Below are 22123 nucleotides of genomic sequence, written 5' to 3' on the forward strand. Positions count from 1 at the left end.
AATGATAGAAAATATAAACTATAAAGGTATCGTAACAACTAAATTGTTAATTTGTCAATTATTACTTTTAAGTCCACAATAATGAATAATTAATTAATTGAGAACTATTTAGTCATATATTATTTATTCTAAGTAGTCCAAGTTTATTAAGATGTTTTATTCTTCATGAGAAATTTTTCGAATGAACTTTATCAAAATGCCTACATAAACGACAAATAAACGACGGTGGGACTGGAGGATGATACAAAAAATATTTTTAAAAAGCTGCCAAGAAAGTTAGAAACTAAAAAAATTATACATTTTGAATTTACTTTGGGGTTCGTGTTTATTGACGTACAAAAACGAGATAGATACTTTGTATGTCGCCGGAACAGTATCCTTGTACAATTAACGGTATAACATATAACTGATGTAGTGGTGTCTTTATAATGATTGTCGGTAAATGTGTCACACGTTAAAGGATGAACGACCAACACCGATATACTCTTAAAGTCTTAAATACACTTGAGTACTTGACAAAATGAAAAATATACACCAGTCTTCGGAACCGCTCCGACAGAACGCTTTGTACACAAATTATTTGCATATTTGATTATTGAACTACAATAACAATTTCCTTGAGAGATTATTTTAAATAATATCTTACCTTAATAACCTTAGTAACCAGCAGTTTGGGCAGTTTGGCAGTTACCTAGTTACCAAATGATTTTAATATAATTTATTATTATTTGTTGATTTTACTGTTCGCTATAAGCCATAGATAAATTCCTAATTTACAAAAGAAAAAATACATTAAAATTATAAAATATATAAATATGTAATACATTTTAAAAATATATATAATATATGTTTATATCTTATATTTGAGTTACCTAATTAGAAATAAAAATATAAAAATGTACAAGTTCTAATTCTGAATGAAATTAACATTAATATATACTAGGTATTAAAATTATGATTTTGTTAAGCTGTACATTAAACACAGATGGTCTATTTTTGAGTTCACAAGAATTAATAAGTTTTTAATCCATTCAATCAAAAATTGCACTAACTAAAATAATCGCATCTACTCTTTAGTATTTTCCATTTATACTAATCAGGATTATAGAATTCCAATTGTAATATAGTGAATTATTTGTAGTTTCAATCAAATGTCTATTTTATTGAAAAAAAGAAAATATTCTTGGAATCGAACCCGAAGCTACCCAGGCCACTGATAATATTTCGGTTTCTCAGTCTAAACGCTCTAGGCATATTTTAATTTATTTGGTAATCATTGATCAAATGGTTGTAAAAAGTCTATTTATTTTATTATGTTAATAACTAATATTATTTATATTATTAATTATTCTTAGCATTGAAACTCATTCTAATCTTCATATCTTCACCACAGAATAAATTAAATTGTATATGTATTTTATTATTATATTCTGCGCCTTTAAGAAGATAACATTTTTATCATTGACGAAATTTATGATAACCGAGTTTAACGATAGTAATGATAATATTATAGAAATATTTTTTATATTTCTCATATTTATTATTTATATATTATGTAATTTTCTTATTCATATCTCACTAATATCATAGTATTCTGTGGTAGTAGTCTCGACATGTTTCATAAAGGTACATCGTATAAATTATATTACGTACGTATATTATTATGACTTATGACCAAATATGGTCTGTTTATACCTATAATATTATTTCTTAATTCCAGAAATTCATACTTGGATGAAAACAATTGCAATATTTGTGATGGTAATATTGGAAGAAAAATTTTACAAAAATAATGTCACTTGGCTCTAGATTAAATGTTAATACTTTAATAGTACTAAAAAGTAAATAATAGACTTAATTATATCTAACTAAAGTAATAAGTACTTATCAATTACATAATTATTTTTCATTTTTGATTAGTTGGACAAATGAATTGGTAAAATTGTATCTATAAGATGTTTATCACCTTACTTAATATTGCAATAAGTCTTTTAAAGTTAGATTTTATTTTATTATCGAATAGGTTACAGAAAAATGTAGGTCAGAGTTACTGGGATTCTTATCAGCATAATTTAGATTTATATTAAATTTAATAATAAAATAAAATTACCTATTATATTTTAAATTGTAATATAATAACTATATATTTGATAATTGCTACATTTGATTTAAATTTTTGTATAATAGGATAAAGTGTATAATTTGGCATTTAAGTGTAATGACAAATGAGTGATGTTTAATGAAGTTATTTTCTTTTTTCAGCCAAACTGTAAATTCAATAAATTGGAAATCAATTGTTTTTTGACAGAAGTAATTCAAAATATTTTATTCAATCAACTGTTCAAGAAAAACTACACAATGTTATAATGAGTAATTATAAAATATATTTTTACATTCAAATTAAAATACTATAGATTTATAGATATAAAATCTTTAAGCTTTTATTAAAAATATTGTAAACCATGAAGTTAACCATAATTTAATTATCTTTATGTTTATTAAAACTTTAACTAATATCAAGCTATCAAATTATATTTTACTTAAACCGTGATAAACATTTTTTTGTATATTTTTTAAAAGAAAAATCTCAACACTCAATCAAGGTAAACCACCAATGTTAACATCCTATATTTTTTTCCACTAACAGTGGTTTGAAACCTACTACATATGTTTATAAAATAAAATCTAACTTAATACTATAAATCTAAAGTAACTGAGTAATTGTCAACACTAACTAGGAAAATAATTTTAAAATGTAGTCACTGAATCATGTAATTATCTTGATTTTTGTATCATTTATCAAATCAACATTGGTTTTCTACAAGAAATGTTTAGTTAGAGTGTATGCACTTATACGAGGGTTTAAAATGTGAGCAATTCAGACCCAACTGATTCCATAGACTAAATTTAATTTTGCATATAATTGCATATTTGGAGGGTTAGGACATATTTTTTCATAAGTACATATAATGTATATATTTTTATAATCTTAGTAAATAGTCAAACTATTTCATGTTTTTATTTTGGAAATTAGAATTTATAAATACTGCTATACTGGTGAAAAAAAAAATTATTGTCAACACATTATTTGTACATATTAACGCATATTTTGATTTTTTTGCTTTGCATATTTACATTATATTTGCCACATTTTTAGTGCATAGAATTTTGATCTCTACTAATAAGTAAAGCTTGTTTTTATATTCAAATGCAGATTTCTGAACACCTAAATAAGAAAAATCTGAATTTGAAATGTTGTCGTTTCATGATGTATAGATTCTAGGATTCCATTTTTTTTCGCATATTTTATTATATTTGAATGAAAATGCTTATTAATTGCATATTTTTAGACAATTGTTTAAAAGTTGCATATTTTACAATATTTAGTTAAAATTGCACTTAATTCGTTAAAACAAATGAATAACTTATTATAACATCCATGATAGCTATTTGATAAATAGGTTAATTAATTTTTTTTCCAATTTTTAATTTTTAAGCTTGCTTATCTAAATAGAAAAGTATGATTTGAGATAATCGTAAATGTTTTCAATTTAAACATTTGAAATAAATATTTATTACCTTATGTTGATACTCATCGTATAATAATTTAATATAATACTTTTCCAACACTATCTCATAAAAATAATGTTATTCTGATTTTTTTAAATTTATATTTATATTTTCTAATATTTTTATTATATATTGTATATTACATGAATTTCTAATAAAAACAATTTTTTACTCCAGGCTTTACTAATTAATAATGGCATTATAAATTATAATGTTAGTACAATAAAAAAAAAAAAAAAAACTATATTATTGATAATATTGAGTAAGTATTTATTAATGATAGAAATAAATGTGTTAAAATAATATAATGTATGTTCTTTTACTGCATTAAGGATATATTTTATAGAAAACAAATTTATTTTGAACATTACCTTAGTATTATAATTTAAATTTAAAACAAATCTTTGTTCAATTTATTTATTATTAGCATTTTAACATTAATAAGAATTTAAGAATTGTTTTGAATTAAATAATAAAAAGTAAAAATGTGATTTCCTTAGCTTATTTTTTGCTTGGTGTCTAATATTTTAACGCTATAAGATAGCACCAAGTATTTAATAATAAACATTTGTACTTTTATGATAAATATTTATTTGTAAAACTATCAAAATTAATATGTTATATTTATTGAATTAAAAGGAGAAAATAGATATACAAAAAAAATGTAATACATATTATCCAATATTTATTCTTTATTATTAATGATGATGGCTGTAGATTACTAACACTTTTTAATCATATTAGACTATATACTGAATGATAGATCACATATTAATTTATTACCAAATTAATAAATAATATTTATTTTAATTTTAGGCGAAACAAATAAAGAGGAAGCACCAGTACAATATGAAGAATGGCCACTCATAATATCATCTATGTGTATATTATGTATTTTTCAGTAACTTATTTTGACAGTTGATGAGACTAAACTACTTAACAATTATTTGTACTTCAAAGTAATGTTAAGTTTATTTACTGTGCCATTACTTCCATTTGTTTATCGCGTGTATAATGGTGTTAATACTTTATTTAACTCTATAGATACTATGTAGAAGGCAAAATATTGTTATAATATTTATGTATAATTAAATAATAAGATATTTATTCTATTCTTTGTTTAATTTTTATAATAGTGTTATACTATTACTCCATACTACATCTAGCTATATGAACATGATGTGATGTAGTAATTATGTATTATATGTAATAGTGTTATATTGTTACATTAATATGTTGAGGATTATACTCAATAAAATATGTACTACTCAGCATAGTTAGTGAATGCAACAAATTATCATAATTTTTTCTAAATTATATTAATAACGGTATACTGTTTAGTATTTTCATACTATTAAAATAGTTCTGATATCTATACGTTGTTCATAATAAGAAACCTATTCAGCAGCTGGCTTGTGCGTAGGAGAGTGACTACACTACACAGCAGTTATATAAATGGTTGACTCAGTAGGAAGGACAAATGGGTGTTGGCTGACCATCGTCTTTATCATTATGGGGTGTTAAACAATTGTACGAGTGGATTTATATTTAAAAACAATGATAAACTTATGTATTTTAACTTAGAAAAACTATTTTGAAGAATATTTAGTTTGTCCATGATTTTTTTAGAAAAATATTTATATTTTTTTCAATTTTTGATTAATTGAATAACCTTTTTACAATTTCTTGAGTGTTTTAAATTTGTTTTATTTTATTTATTTACCAACTAAAAAGATATAATTCTTATATCCAAAGCTAGAATTTTATGTTTATGGTTTCAACATTTATGTTTAAGTTTTTTTTTTTTGTTAAAAATCTATTTCCATTCATATGATAAGTGATATTACTTATGATATATGTATAAGCGCAATTTCAATAAAAAAACTGAAGGTGTTAAGCTCTTCATTTTCCGAGCATAGCGTTGAATAGCTACTGATTGTGATATTATAAAAAAGTATTTGAGGGTGCTATTTTTAAAATTGGGGGTGTTAATACCCCCTAAGCACCCCTCTATTTGCGCCTATGGATAAATCATAGCTGCTTTCAGGTAATTACTGTCTGTAGAGTCCATTGATGTATTTAACTTTGTTACATATAAAAATTTCATCTATTATTAACTTGATTATATGAACCTATTCGTATATGAATTAGGAAGTATATTATACACATAACGTGCAATTATGCAATTTAAAAAATGTCTAAATAAAAATTAATGTCATATTATTATAGCATTGCTTACAATCATCCTGCTTTTACAGTTCTACAAATTTTGGCATTCTTCTCTAAAGTAAAACTGAATTCTCTTAACAGTCATTTTTATATTATTATCCTTTAAATTCACACAATGGTGCTGTAAAGTGTAACGCAACATATTTCATTGTATAATTGATCACCTGGCACCATGTTATGTTTTATAAAAGAGGCAAGTTGAATACCTTAGGTCCTTGAGGTTTTAATAATTTTTCTTCTACAAATAATATTTAGATAGGATAGATTATATTAGACATTATTAAATAAAGTTTATTCTAAGATTAAATAGTAATTTTTGTTTCTTTATACTTGGACTTCAGTATGTATTTTATATTTTTTAAATAATTTATGTTGGTTTGTCAAATTCAATGGTTTAAAATTTCAATGTAAATTAATATTTAAGTTTTGTTAAATAATATCTTGTGAATCTAAAATAAACCTTTTGAAATAATTCTATTTAAATATGTAATACAATATAATATTTTTTTTATTTAGTATATTTTTGAAGAACTAAAACAGTACTACTGCAGTCTTATTATTTACGGTCTTCAAAATATAATTTATTATAATGGAATAAGCCAATAAACAATAAATGACAATACTAGGAGTACATGTATTATTACTTTATTAGATAAATAATTTTTATTGATATAATTTACATAATACCCATATTCCTTAAATATTAATGTTTTCGAGGATAACCACTAAATTAATGTCTTAATACTCGTACATTCTTTTTAAAACTGAGTAAATAATATAAATGTAGTCATATACTATGTAGTATAGTATATTGGACACAAGTCCTACTGTCTACATATCTTAACTTGATGTATCATCTCAATATAAATGCTTTGATAAATGGGTGGTACATACTTTAATAACATTATACTGATTTCGTTTAAATCTTATAAACAGTCGAATGAAACATAAATATATAATTTTTTTATTAAGTTCATTGTTTAAATAATTTAATTATATTTATTTTAATTGTTTTATGATAAATAAATGACAATATTGAATGTTAAATTGTATACTATTTAAATGCAAACTTATAAGTTTATATCATAACGATAAAATTGAATGTTTAAAAATTATTAATAATTAAAACACTGTGTAATGTGTATAGAAACTTAACCCATTTAAATTATATTATAAATATTAAAAACAATTACCATAAGTTATGTTGAAATAAATAATTTAAATAAAATTATATTTTAGTATAACGAACATTTTTACTCTTCTTCGGACTCCTCTTCTTCTGATTCATCTTCCTCCTCAGATGATTCTTGTCCTTCTGCTTGAGCAGCATCTAGATGCTCGGTGTCATGTTCGTCTTCACCACTATCACCATTTTCTTCAACTATCTCGTGTATTTCAACCTTTGTATTAATATCATCATCATTTTCAGACACAACAGAGGTACTACTTGTTATGGTAGTTGTCTGTTTGATTGTTCGTTGAAATACTGCCGTAGTTTTAACTCCTCCTTCATCTTCGTTAATTATTTCAGTGGAGGTGGTTATAGTTGACGATTTTGCAACCGCAGCAGCATTACTTTCTTGAGATTCCGAGATTTGTTGTTCAGATTGATCAATTTCTTCGATTTCTTCAGTTTCTTCAACTTTTTTTTCCAACGCCAAACGAGCTGCTTCTTCTTCTTCAGCTACTACTCTAGCTGCTTCTTCTTCCGCTGCTACCCGAGCTGCTTCTTCTTCAGCTGCTACTCGAGCTGCTTCTTCTTCCGCTACTACCCGAGCTGCTTCTTCTTCAGCTGCTACTCGAGCTGCTTCTTCTTCAGCTGCTACCCGAGCTGCTTCTTCTTCAGCTGCTACTCGAGCTGCTTCTTCTTCAGCTGCGACTCTAGCTGCTTCTTCTTCAGCTGCGACTTTAGCTGCTTCTTCTTCAGCTGCAACTCTAGCTGCTTCTTCTTCAGCTGCTACTCGAGCTGCTTCTTCTTCAGCTGCGACTCTAGCTGCTTCTTCTTCAGCTGCGACTTTAGCTGCTTCTTCTTCAGCTGCAACTCTAGCTGCTTCTTCTTTAGCTGCTACTCGAGCTGCTTCTTCTTCAGCTGCTAGTCGTGCTGCTTCTTCTTTAGCTGCTTTCTCTTCAGCTAATAATCGAGCTGCTTTCTTTTCTGCTGCTTCCTTTTCGGCTGCTAAATTGTTGTTAGACGTGGACTCGTTTTTATAAAAATTATTTTTGTTATCGTCGCCTAACTTTTTTTCTCGATAGTTATTCACTGAACTGTCTGTACTGTTTACTTTAACTGTTGGATTTGTCGAAGATGACGCTACAGCTTCTCTTGTTTTATTGTAATAAGACAACATAGTGATATTGTCGTCAACTTCTTTTGACAAATGTGGCCTTCTCCTTGGGTATGCCTTACCACCAGCATACGACACACAAGCTAAGTGTCCTTTACCTTTGAAAGTATAAATGGGAAACCAAATGAGATGTTATTAATATTGTATAATAAATTAAAATGATTATTGTTAGTATTTTATTATACCAATGTTGTTATCGCGGCGATAAGAATCTGAGTCAGAAAGGATTTTTTCAATATAAGCATCAGATTCTATACGTTGTGATACAGGTAATTCACTATATCCATTAGACACCGAAGATATTTTGGGTCTGATTGTAGGAGTGTATACTTGTTTAAGCAATCCAGCGGTTTGAGCTCGAATGTCTCTTGTAACATCATCAAAGTTCTAAAATTATCAAAATAATATAATTAATAAAAAAAATATATAACAATATTTATTATAATTAAATTTATTAAATTCTTACTGTAGAACTCCTAGAGTTTAGATATTCATCAGTAGGGTCGTACGATGGATGAGATCTTGGACGATGTTCTATCCTATCTAAAACACCATGAATTGTAGCTGCGGATCTTCTGTGCATTGGTACATAATGATGGTGAGTATAAGGATAACCGTTGTAAGGTAAAACATTTGGAGAAGGTTTGCCGGTTGATAACGATGGTGTCAGAATAAACGGAGTAGGTGTAGTACTCGTCTGATATACTTGATGCGCCTGATTAGTGATTATAATATTAATTAATTATTATTTAATAATTTGTTATACAATAATATTATATAGATACGAATTGTTTTGATTTTTCATACAAAGTGCATTTATTTTCAAAGTTCATTGGAATATTAATGAGGTTTCTGGATATTTTTAAACAGCCAATAGATAATAAAATTGATTTGAAATTAACGAATATAGTACATTAGATCCTGTACTAAAATATAGTAGTGAAAATATCAATAGATATAAGATCCAGGGTTATAAAAACCAACAGATACTTAGGGATTAAAATATATCCCAAATAAAAAAAATTATTTGAAAATAGCCTATTAAAAAAAAAAAATTAAATAATTTTAATATGATTATCAAATTTTAATAATTTATTTTATAAGTAGGTAATAAATTATAGTTAATAATAATGAAAGTATATTAATTAAATTATTTAAATATAAAATACCTACAAAAAAAAAAAATATTTATTTATATTCTCTTTATATTTTAATTTTATTTGATTATAATAAATCGATTCCTGAATGACCAAATAAATAAAACAAAGTGATAATTGAAACTGAAATGTATAATTTTTCAACAAACTAGGTAGGTACCTACTAAAATAGTTTTACTATTATGAACATAATTATAAAATATTCACCGGGAAACTGATGTTTGTTAGTTTCAATATCAATACTCCTTTTCTACATCTATCATAATAGTTAATATATTTTAATATTATTATTTATTAATAAATTTAATAATAAATGATAATTTATAATATTATAATTATAAAGTGCTAATAAAAACGTTGATAAGATTACCTGCTTGAACTATAAGTTATGTAGTCTACTGTCTAGTCGTAAACTTGTTGGTAGGTACTCTAGAGTCTAGACTTTAGTTCGATTTATATTTAAATAATCAAATATGATACTGATGATCAAAGATGTTGTTCGTTTTTCCGTACACTTTAAACGCTTACGTTATTATAATTTATAACTATTATATTTCTTTAATTTTATAAAAAATAACAATACATTATTATTTATTATTGTTACCTACGTCGACAATCATTAATAAATTAAATATTTTTTTAAATGTCATTTATCTTAAATTATGTAATTCATTTTTCATTACTATTTATAAATTATAAAAATATTATTATTACTATTTTAATCATTTAATCAGGCTTTTTTTTTAATTTGGAGTTTTTTTTCCGTTAATTTCTATAGTCATATGTTGGATATTTAGACTTAGATATAATGTTCCTAATAATATGGCAATTATAAATTAAAGTCCATTAATACATTTTTTGCCAATTCCATGAAATGTATAGATTTTAATTTCTCTTAAATTGCATTTATAATATGTCATTTAAATATAAAACACTAATTCAAGTTATTTTTTAATATTAATTAACTATCTTTAGTACTTTATTTCTAAAAAACAAAATATGTACAATAAGAAAAATCCAAAAATATTATATTACCCTTTAAAATTACACACATTACTTAATTAGGTATATATAAAATTAAAAAATATATATTCTAATGGTACTTTTATCATTAATATTATTTAGTACGTGTTCGCTTGGCACGATATCAAATATGATGTACAGCTGTAGTAACGCAGACTCACAGAATCACGTAAAACTATAGAAGTATGAAACTCCAATTTTTCTTCTACACGCATGTTTTAAAATAACACTCTTGAGTCATGGGGACAATGATGATTTGTATCGTTATATTATATCAGTAGTTCATGAGTTCATGACATAAATATGTTAGTACTAACAAGTTGTTTCTTATAACTAAAAATATAATATTCTTTGTTCTATTACATTTGTATATTGTATAAGTCCGCCTATTGTTGATTGATTAGGTATCTACTTCAATGTTGCATAAACTTTAATAATAATTTTAAATGTATATAAAATATCCCACTAATGCGTGTACTTACGTTATTTTGTAAAGTTATGTACATAGTAATTTAAAAAATCGTATATACCTAGTTCTAAAATTAGTAACTGTCCATTTTATTATATAAGCAGAATTTATTGAAGTGCATTACATATTTACATCTACGAGTATATTTTCACATTCCACAATTTAAGATGTAACACAGTACCTACAAGTGATACAACACGCGAATATTGCCGTACACATTACTAAATTAGTACACTTTACCTAATTATTAATAATTTGTTGGACATAGACATGATATATAAAATATGAGTACTTATCAGTATACCACATAAAATATATCATATAAAGCGATTATTTACCTAATTATTTTTTTAATTTTCATATTAATTATTATATACTACTAATATAAGATATATTACAGATAGTGTATCTAAAATAATACTAATTATAGTAATATACTCAATTTCTAGGGTTTCTATTTTTTTTAATGGCAAGTTTATATGTTTAAATCTAAAACTGCGAGATAAGTATGTACCTAGATATTTTTATACTTAAAATTTAAATATTCAATAATCAACCAATAGTAATATTATTATTTACAAAAATTTAAGGATAAGAAAGAGAGAGACATTTTAAAGAATCTGATAAAACCATTACCTATTTAAAATATAAAAGTATAATAAGTTAAAAATTTCTTATATATTTTAATATTTATAAATAATTTTCATGAATTTTTAAAAACAAATTTATTGGATTACATAGATAGTAGACGAAGATCTTTATAGGATGCTAAATTAATGATTATAATGATAAATAAGAAAAATGTAACTTGAAACGTCATAATGTCATATTCATAACATTTGCTGGCTAAAATTCAAATTACTCAACCATGAATAAATAACAAAATTATTATCCACGGACATGGTACATGGACCATGATCTTTTAAGAATTAAAAATATTATAAGTACACAAACATAATGTGTCAACATAACTATTTGGTGGAAATTTTTGCATATAATATATATATATTGCGTGCTTGTGTATACGTATATTTAGACATATATATATATATATATGTAATATATACATGATTATAATTGTAAAAAACAATCTTACATTTACATATTTATACATATTTCCTAAATAAAATAAAGTAGAAATAAAAAAAACATCAATAATGAAATCTATTGTTTCACTCCATCGATTATTCTGAGTTCATGTATGATAATCAATACTTTTGTTAAATTATTGGAGTTATGGGTAGATTTCTTATGATTCTTAAGGTAGGTGTTTGATTAAAATTAGATCAAAGAAATGACGATTTGACTATATTTTGAAATTGTAACTTATGAGTTATAACTTAATAGTTATGACTATAATACATTATGTATTTATGTAGCTATACTATTATAAAAAAGTCTAAAAAAGTTATTTATATTGTTAAATCACAATTCTTATCTACTCACAAAGTACGTAAAACTTAAATTTAAATTTCCACGCAACACATAAAATATATTTACATATTTTACCAGAATAACAAACTTATTATATAATATTATGTCTATTATTTACTTGTGTTATAGATGTATATACCTATTAACCCGATGAAGAAAGCACAGATATAATATAGTATGGAGTATGGACTCTTGAATCTTTTAACTTAAAATTTTTATAATAAATTTACAAGTATGGATTTTGTAGTGCAAAATATATTTACTTTTATAATCATTATAGCTAGTGAATAACGTGGGTATTTATATCAACATATACCAATTTCAGTGTTGGAGTATTTAATTTCACAAAAATAGTTTGGTCTTAAAATGGTACGTTTTAAAAGTTGTTATTGCATTTGAGTATCATGCATTCACGCTTATTATACATTTAAGAAATTTTTGTTTTTAAAATTGAAATACGTTTTAAAATGTTTATGGTGGTGGTGAGACAGTAATTGACTAATTCGGTACAGTTATTATATTTCATTGAAATTTGAAATTGAAATAAAATCGAGAAAAAATGTAGGAATAAGAATTAATTATTATAATTAGGAGCCGGTAGAATTACCTAATTATATCTACTAGCATAAAAATTATTAGTTACGTGGGTATACATTTAATTTTTATAAAAAAAATTGCCTAATTCCTATTCAATGATGTCATATTATATTTTGTGCTTGTGTAAAATTAGACAATTAATAATTACCTTGTAGTAAGTAGGTGGCAAATCATAGCCATCGGACGAGTACAGTGGCTGTAATCAAGTATAAATAATATTCATTTGTAGGAAAAAAAAGTTGTAAATAAAATAATATTTAACACACAATGAAGTATTTCTTTTCAATAAATAATATTTATTTTTAACAATAACAACAACAACGATAACGACAATACCGAAATAAATTATATAATATTATTATATGTTTAAAAATTAATTTAGTAGTATAGATAGGTATTAGCAGTAGTATAATATATAATATAGTGGTCGTGACGACGTGCTTGTTATATTATTATGTTTCGTGTGTCGGTATTAAAATTAACTAACTGCAGTATAAAATAAACTATATTAGGTTCTATACACCAGTTATAAGTTATTAATTTAATATATATAATAATTTATTATTAAAAATGCGTGCGTGCGTATTGTGTAAATATTGTTAAACCATAATTGTTTTCGTTGTATATATATATAAAATATATGCGGTTTCAATTAGTATTTATATGTGTACCTATACATATATATAAATGATTGCGTGTGTAGGTATAACGACACCTAATGATATTATTATATCAAAATAATAATATCATGTTATTCGGTTCTTGGCTTCCAGTCGACCAGTAAATCAGACACGGTAAGAGTAGTGACGGTAAGTGGGAGTGCCTCCGGGCAAGCGACCGCTGGTGGTGGTCGAGTAAGACGAGTGGTAACCTCCGGGACGGCCATCCGACGAGGAACTTGTACGAGTCACCTTCTCCGTCGAGTAACTCGAGCCCGGGCGTCCTGAGGACTCGATGCGTTGCTCGGTGTGGTATTCGTATTGTCTTCTCGTTTCAACCGGCGCAGGTGTGCTGTACGACGAGCTCACAGAGTATCTGCTGGGCGTCTATATACATATAAAACACAATGCGCACGTCACGCATTTCTTTATACTGTCTTTTTTAAATAATTGCTTCTAATATCTAATAAAACATCCCGATATTCGTTTGGGTGAGCGATAATAGGTCGCGATGCAAGTCGAAAATTAAAAAAAAAAAATCCTCCGATATGATGTATCATAATATAACAATATTATACGGGTAAATACGTCTACCCCTACACCGCCGGCTAATAGTATAAAATATAATGTGTTGTGTTGTATATGTACGAGTACGTAAGTATATGTATATGACGTAATATCACCAACACCTCTTATCGAATTTTGTTATTATTATTATTATTATTGCGAAATTGTATACATAAAGAAAATGACACGACTGCCGAACGCGCGAAAATTGTAAATGTTACTGTTTTTTTTTTTTTTTTTTTTATCGATCTAGGAACGGTATAATCATCGTTTGGCAGTTCGTCGTTTGTGTTCTAACTTCTAATATCGGTAAAACGTCGGCGGCAACGAGCTGAACAGTATCCGCCGCCGGGTGTGACCCTCGTGCCCTTCGGTATCCACCCGGTGGTGGCTCAGGCGGCCCTTGGAAGGTATTGTTTCGGTTTCGTGCAAGTGTCGGCGAGCCAGCGCGCTCTTAATCAACTCTTTCGTTTCCGTCTCAACGTCCGTCTCGTTGCCGGCCCCGAGGAACTCCCGTTGCATTTGATTTTTGTCACCTTTTCTCCCGAACACTAGATAAGGCAACTGGACCTGACTGGGACGGGGGACATTGGGGACCTTGTGCCACGGGACACGGACCGTGTTTCTGGTAAACGCGGCCGGTTTGGGTTGCCCGTGTTCTTGGTGGCGCTCTGGCTATAACACACACACACACACACACACACACCCACACTGATAAGTATATCTATGCCTCTATTTGTATTTATTTAATATGCAAAATACGGGAATTTGGTCGGTTTCCAATTTGGGTATTGGGGTACCTACGCATGTACGTTATGACTAAAATGTGAGTGTGTATATGTTGGTTACACAAACGACCGGTATAATATTTTAGCGAGACTTCCATTTCTAAATTACAATAATAATAAATTACAACAAACACTTGATATTCATGGGTCATGGGTGCACAATAATATAAGCTTAACTTAAAAACAATTCGTGACAAATTTCGTAACTTAACTTAATATGTTGTATAAATCCGTATAATCTGTAGTGCTTGTTAACAGCTACTAATATATTTTGATAAAATAATATATAATACAAAACAAATTATTATTTAAGGTGATAAAAAAAAAAAAATAATAAGAATATAATATAAGTACACACTTTGACTAATATTAAAATATAATAATTAAATGAACAAGTAAAAGAAAAATCGATTTTAAATTACCGGATGCTTATGATAAGCATTAATAAATAACACAATTATATCGTAACAGTTATCGAAGTGTATCAATGATGTATAAAATAGTATTTAGTTAATGCAGTCAAAGAATTTTCATTATTTATCGAATTATATAAATATGTATGTAATATAGAACAATGATAATAATTATTAATGTTCTAGAGAAAATAAAGTTTATGCAAAGTTTATTTATAAATCACATTTTAATCATTCCATTTTTCTAATGTATTCGATGATTTTTGTGTGTAAGAAAAAAAGTTTAAAAGAATTTACAAACTTAAATTTAGATTTGACTGTTAGCGTTATTAATAAATACGGAGCCCCAGAAATGGTCAAGTCGCCAAATATTGGTACACATAAATTATACACTTGAGAACATTCTATACAAAATTAAAAAATAAACATAAAGTACTAAAATAAGTGTAAAGTTATAAACGATTGAAAAAATAAACCCATGATTCATGAAAATATTCTGATGACGCTTTTGGTGTTGGTAATAGTTAATAAGTAAAAGTAATACAATTTATATTGAAGTTCAAAATCACTTATTTTATAACGTCTTATTAATTATTTAATAGGTATAATTTATAATGCAATATGGTCGTCATCGTTGTCGAACATACACAAACACACTTAGTATATAACTATTAGTACTTTCCTTCGATGTTGTTAGATCTATATACTTCCACCACAGCCAATGGTGAGTGGCATATTATACATTTCCCAATAGTTTTTTTTTAAAAATACAAATATATACATAATATACAATTTTTTTTTTTTTAATTTCAATGCGGCTATTTAATATTTTACCCCCCTCGCAAAGAATTCATAGTTTATTTTATTAAGCCATAATTGCATGGCTGTTTAATTTTTTTAAATTAACATACATTGTCTGTGATGGAGGTTTTTCGTGGGGAATTGGGGAAGTATGTCTTTGTCTGTTGTTAATGAAACTTTCAAACAGTGCCGTCGTAAGGTTCAGATAGACCTCCGTGCCAAATGTGCATTCCGGAACTTTTTAGTTTTCACACCACATTAATTTTATTTAAAAAACTATTTGTTGTCAAATAATCAAAAATAAGTCATAAACGATTATATACGGGGTCCATTATGACCATTAATAATGATGATGGGTGGTATAGATTCCAGACATAACCCTTAAGACGGCATAGTAATTGAATAAGTAGTCGATAGGTGATTTTTGATAACGTTAATTTAACAATTATACTGACAGCAAATCGCTTACAGTTAAGACACAACTTAACTATCTTTAAATTAATAGTAGGTAATTACAAATCAAAAAAACAACAAAAACACTTACGGTGACTGAATAAGAACTGGCTGGTTTGTAGTACGCCGGCCTGCGAGAAGTGTAAAAGTCCGAAGAGTAAACCATATTTATTTTATTAAAGTGTATTTGACTGGTGTAGATAAACTTCTAAGTTAGCCCTGCGCTAGTGGATCGTGCGAACGGTTCAGCTATTTGTAAATGTCTGAAACCAAAGTATTGTTGTCACTAAAATGCTTTAAATAAAATAGCATTATATATAAGCATACATAAAGCTAAAGAGGGGATATGCTCATCGAGTGGTGTGCACTCGGCGTCCACCGGCGCTGACTAATCGGTCGAAGCATGACGCCTGTAACAGGATTTATTATTAGAACAGAATATGTAACAGCCGCCGTTGTTTTCTAATGTGAATAAGAATAATATCAAGGACCGAGGAAATAAGCGAGAGTACATTGTATATATATATAAATTTAGCAATTGGTATTTGGCAATGGTAATGATGATGGATCAATAATAATATCAACATAAACTTATTAAGCTTATTTATACATTGTTACGCACGCATATATTAATATTATTATACAATCAGCGCGGTCTTAGGCTTCGTGGGGCCCGGGACAAAATAATTGTTCGGTATTTTTTTTCATAAATACATAATATTTTGAAAAGCGTTTTAATATTTTCATTAAATTGTGTATTCCATCCATAGAAATTAATTTACTTACCTTGTGTAATTATAATCAATTTGATAAATGATATTCATAAATATATCTACTTTTTATAGGTAACATATATTATGTTTTATTTTTATTTAATATAATAACAAAATCTAATCCACAAACCTATAAATTTATAAGGTTATTTATTATTTAGGTAATAATTGGGGTTCGGATATAAATACCATTAAAAAATGCGTTGTTTATTAAAGAAATTCAAATTATTATGTACAAAAAATATAATATAAAAATGAGTAAAAATTAAATTACATTTGTACTAAACTGTAGCCTGTACAATAAGAGTAATTTACAATTTCAGCCTTGTCTAATTTAAAATTTGATTACCTGATATTAAGTTCAAAATAAAAATAATTCATATTACGTACTACTAGTAAGAACTTATATTTCAATGAAATCAAATTTTTAATTCATAATACGAAAAATAGGTCAAAAATTTCCTAAAATATTAAAAAATTAATTAAAAATATCAAAAAATGCCCCAAAAAATTTCGTGTTTAGAACACGGAGTACTTGAAATACATTTGTAGCTTAGAATTAAAAAAATCCGTTACTTTAGAATCTTTCATTTTAAAATCTACTCCGCGAATAAGGGTCCGTAAAAAAAGTTTTACCAGACCATTAACTGCTTTAGATTGTTTCGTATTTTGACACGAAGTCATTTCGCATTTTCTAATTGCACAAATTTACAATAGAAATGATTAAAATTTAAAGTTAAAATGCCATTTACATCCGTTATTTAGAGTGCCCGCTATTTAGAGGTTTTCCTATAGAAAAGTAGTGAAAATGTCCCCATTCCCCAAAAAATGTCCGTTATTTAAAGGTGTCCGTTAAGGAAGGTTTTACTGTAATTTATTAAATGTTTAACTGAATTTAGCTCTGTTAAAATAAGATAATAAATCAAAAAGTTAAAAAGCATTAAAAACCTGAATTCCCCATTAAACAGTGTTGATTATTGTTTATCAAAACATATTAGTCTATCAAATAACCACCAAAATTGAGGAATAAATAATTATTTTTATTATTTTATGCATTTTGAATAATATATTTTATAGGTTTTTACTATAAAATTTAAAAAAGACGTAAAACATAAAAAATAAGTATAGTTGGATTTCAAGTACGTTAAATGTTAAATTCTAAGAGAAATGGTATTGGTGCCAGTAGCGCCGGAGTGTTTAAAAAATATTATGATATCGGACATCCATGGGCCCCTCTGGAGCTTGGGCCCCCATTTTTTTTTCAATGTAACAATTAAATGCGAAACAAACTACTCACACATTTAGTGTAAAACCATTTTTTTTTTATTTCATAGCCGAACAAATATTTAAATGTATTTTTAGTAACGCTTGGTAGGCCCCCCAGCTATAAAATCTACTATCACATATGTCATAAATAAATTAGGTGATCAGCGCCACTGATTGGTGCCACGTTTGTATTTATATTACTTCATATATATAAAACTAAATTCTTTATAATGATTTTCTCAGTAATTAATTTAATCGGTTCAAAATTTTTTTTAGTATATAGTTAAAGTAAAATGAAATTTTACAATATGTAAGTCTTAAGTATATTAATGTATGAACAAATTATTTGTTTTAAGTTGCACCGTAAAACTTTACACAAAAAACTATATAAACTAAATAAAAATCTAATTTTAAGGTACATTTTCGTATGAATTGAGCAACATTTAGATGTATAAAATAAGCGTTAGTTCAGTTTGTAATTATATTACAAGTATACAGTTAAAATAAGATTTTCTTCAAATCGATTTTATTTTTTTTAACAATTTTACTTTAACTAACAATTTTAAGATGAGAAATTTATTTTGTGTGTCCCGTTATTATTTATAATTATTTATCATTATGACATCTTTAATTTTTAATGTTTTACATTTTTATATAAATGTTATTGTTAATGTGAACAAATTAAAGTTTTTATTTCTTGCACATTTTTATAATTTTTTGCAACATAGTTTATGGTGTTGGTCCTTGTCCGTGTCCGTAGGACTCTAAAATGCATTTAGAATACAAAACAAATCACAAATGCATAAGTTAACCTGCTTTAGGGTTTAGGACCAGCTAAATATCATTTACAATAGTGTATAAATAATAATTTCATTCTTATTCGTTGTTACAAATTGTTGTACAATTCATATTTTATCATCTTTATTAAACACTACCCACTGAAGAGTATTTAATTACTAAAGCTATCGACTAACCTCCAAAAGTATGATTATAATTTATAAATAAATCTGCTCAGTACAGCAAGGTTTTCCATACTGTTGTTTTAAATGGTTAAGTGTAAGAACTAGGTCATCTCAATAATATTTATGTTGTTTGCATCGTATAGCGCGAATAAACAAAAATTATCTAAATATATAATTACCAAAATATGTTTATATTCAAGAGATGAATATGTATGTCAAGTGTTAGTATAAATATCAATGGCAATTGTTGCAAACATTCGCGAAACCATAAAAAAGACAACCTTGGGCGAGATAAATAAAAGCTATTTTTATATCTATTATACGATATTCTTTAAATTGGAATCGTTAGTCATTTATTATTTAAAAAATATATACTTGTTTATAATTCATAAATCACTTTAAAATGTTCAAATTTAATGAATATTTAATAAAACATATACAATTACAAATGTATCAATGTAACAAGTACAGATGGAATATAAATTATTAACAGTGGTATGCAAAATTATTAATACTGGTAATACTAGTACAAATAGTACAATTATAACACAGAATAAAATGATATATAATATTTTTTAGTAATTAAATTTATTTGGTAATGCATAAAAGGTATCTGCTATTTAGTACCGTAGAGTTATATATACGTATATACGTACTATATTATGTACTTACTAATTTTTATAATTTATTATTATTATAAGAATTACAAAGATAAGTTATTCATATTAAACATTTTTTAGCCTTTGCCCTTTAGCATATTATAATATTTACTTATTTATACTTATTATGTATACCTCAATACCTGCGATATTTTATCAAGATATATTTATTTATCAAAGTTGTAAGTGAGTGCTTAATTACTCGTAATAATTACATTTTTATGTATAAATGTAGTTGGTAATAAAAATAAAATATTTTTTAATTGTTTATTATAATTATACATAGTATAGTACGAGTACGGTATACTATAAATACTAGTTAAAGTTAAAAAAACTGTATTTGCCTGTTGTCTGTGTTAAATAATGTATGATAATACTATGTGTATATGGGTATGTATTATATTATACATTTTGAGTTATAAACTCATAATTTATAATTAATAATATGCAAATTAATTAGTTTTAAATATCGTATGAATATTATAGAAACAAATAAGTCGTTTATTTCAAATTGATACAGACATACAGATTGTTGGTACAACTTTACTATTTATAATTCTCGCACTAATCTTTTTATTACGCTACATCAATTTTACTCGACTGTTGTTTGAACGGTTAATTTATTTATTTTTGTTATATTTATATATATATATAAATATAACATATCCTAGGTCATATGGAAAATTAGGATTTTTGCCCAAAGATTAGGCTCTTTGCAATGGGGTAGCCAGTTTGCAAACTACTTATTATTTTTTCAAACAGTCTGCCGTTTTTAAGGCTAATTGGAGACTAACAGCAGTCACGAAGAGACATTCACAATTTGGAAGGTAGAGTTATGAAAAATGTTTTGCAAAACATGGAGTAAAACAGATAAATGGGCTTGTCGGAAAAATAATGTAGGTACTATGTACTTCAAAATTCCACCAAAAAACAACATATATAACAATAAAAATATATTTTTTTTTCATAATATATATTTTTAATTTGTACGATTTGTGTAATTATCTTTACAGTAAGCACAATGTATGAAAAGTTAAATGAGAGGACTTAATTATTGTGATTGAAGAAACTGTTCAGTAATAGTACTTCATGACGCGGATGGTATTGGTTAGTCAACTAGCTAGTCTAGGCACCAGTTACGCTTTAAACACTTACCAGGGTTACCTGAGATGATGTGGGAAAAAAGGTTTTGGATGAGGGGGTTTCGGTGATATTTTAGTTTAAGGTGGAAGCATTTGTATAGTATTTTAGTTACATTTTTAACTGTCGAGATAAGGAAGTTCTCGTGGAGAGTATCATTCGGTACAACGCAGCTTTGGTTATCTGCCAGAAGCATTTGGACTAGAAGGTTTGGAATCTGTTTATGGGGCGTCGCCCGTTAACGTACAAACGCGCAAAATACGCATGGGACTAAACCGCACACAGATTTTAAAATACTGGATATCCCATTGCCACGCACGTATTTTTGGATGATTATCGTGACTTATCGACAATTATATATAACGTCATTATTAAGCTTTATCTGTAAAAGATTGTATTCACATAGTACAAATTTGTAGTGCGTTTTTAGTTGTCTTTCAATCTTTGAATCATTCCACGTGACATTTAAAATAAAATCAATACAATATGTTTAAACTTTTTACTAATAACCATGGTAATAGTTCTATTCATTTCGACAACTGTAACTTTCGTTATTTTAGAACTAATAAAAGTTTAGGAGATATTGTTTGGCGGTCTATGTGATAACTAAATGTGTTTGCTTTTTTAAGTCAATAATAATCCACGTGCTGTTAGTTTATCTTAAAGGGGGTATTGCTGGTGTTGGACACTGTGAGTGGAGAATTTGGATCCTTTTGATCTTGAGTTAGACTGGATTTATTTAGTTTGTTTGGAAGGACAGTGTCTTTTGTGGTGAAAAGAACTGTTGAGTGGTTAGAGTACAGATTGTTAAAGTAAAT

At 26.6% G+C, this 22123-nt stretch overlaps 1 protein-coding gene and 1 long non-coding RNA gene across 2 annotated transcripts; one reads left to right on the forward strand and one right to left on the reverse strand.

Moving 5' to 3' along the window:
• The first annotated feature begins 1497 nt into the window (after positions 1-1497).
• LOC113555579 lies at positions 1498-4682 on the forward strand. Its single transcript, XR_003405404.1, has 4 exons — positions 1498-1649; positions 1721-1841; positions 2263-2370; positions 4387-4682. It is a non-coding gene; the product is annotated as an uncharacterized LOC113555579 (long non-coding RNA).
• A 2255-nt stretch (positions 4683-6937) lies between these two features.
• Positions 6938-16804, reverse strand: LOC113556420 (eukaryotic translation initiation factor 5B-like). The gene is made up of 5 exons (XM_026961346.1): positions 16597-16804; positions 12973-13020; positions 8611-8859; positions 8330-8531; positions 6938-8242 (listed from the first exon to the last, which is right to left on the reverse strand). Exons 1-5 carry the CDS (start codon positions 16669-16671, stop codon positions 7053-7055), a joined length of 1764 nt encoding a protein of 587 aa, XP_026817147.1. The 5' UTR covers positions 16672-16804; the 3' UTR covers positions 6938-7052.
• Positions 16805-22123: the final 5319 nt, after the last annotated feature.

This window comes from Rhopalosiphum maidis, chromosome 3 (assembly GCF_003676215.2).
Source record: "Rhopalosiphum maidis isolate BTI-1 chromosome 3, ASM367621v3, whole genome shotgun sequence".
Lineage (NCBI taxonomy): Eukaryota > Metazoa > Arthropoda > Insecta > Hemiptera > Aphididae > Rhopalosiphum > Rhopalosiphum maidis.

Coding starts and splice junctions, on each gene's coding strand:
- LOC113556420 (XM_026961346.1), bottom strand. CDS start 16,671: ATGGTTTACTCTTCGGACTTTTACACTTCTCGCAGGCCGGCGTACTAC. Junction 13,021..16,596: donor CCAGTTCTTATTCAGTCACC/GTAAGTGTTTTT, acceptor ACTTGATTACAG/CCACTGTACTCGTCCGATGG. Junction 8,243..8,329: donor TCGCCGCGATAACAACATTG/GTATAATAAAAT, acceptor ATACTTTCAAAG/GTAAAGGACACTTAGCTTGT.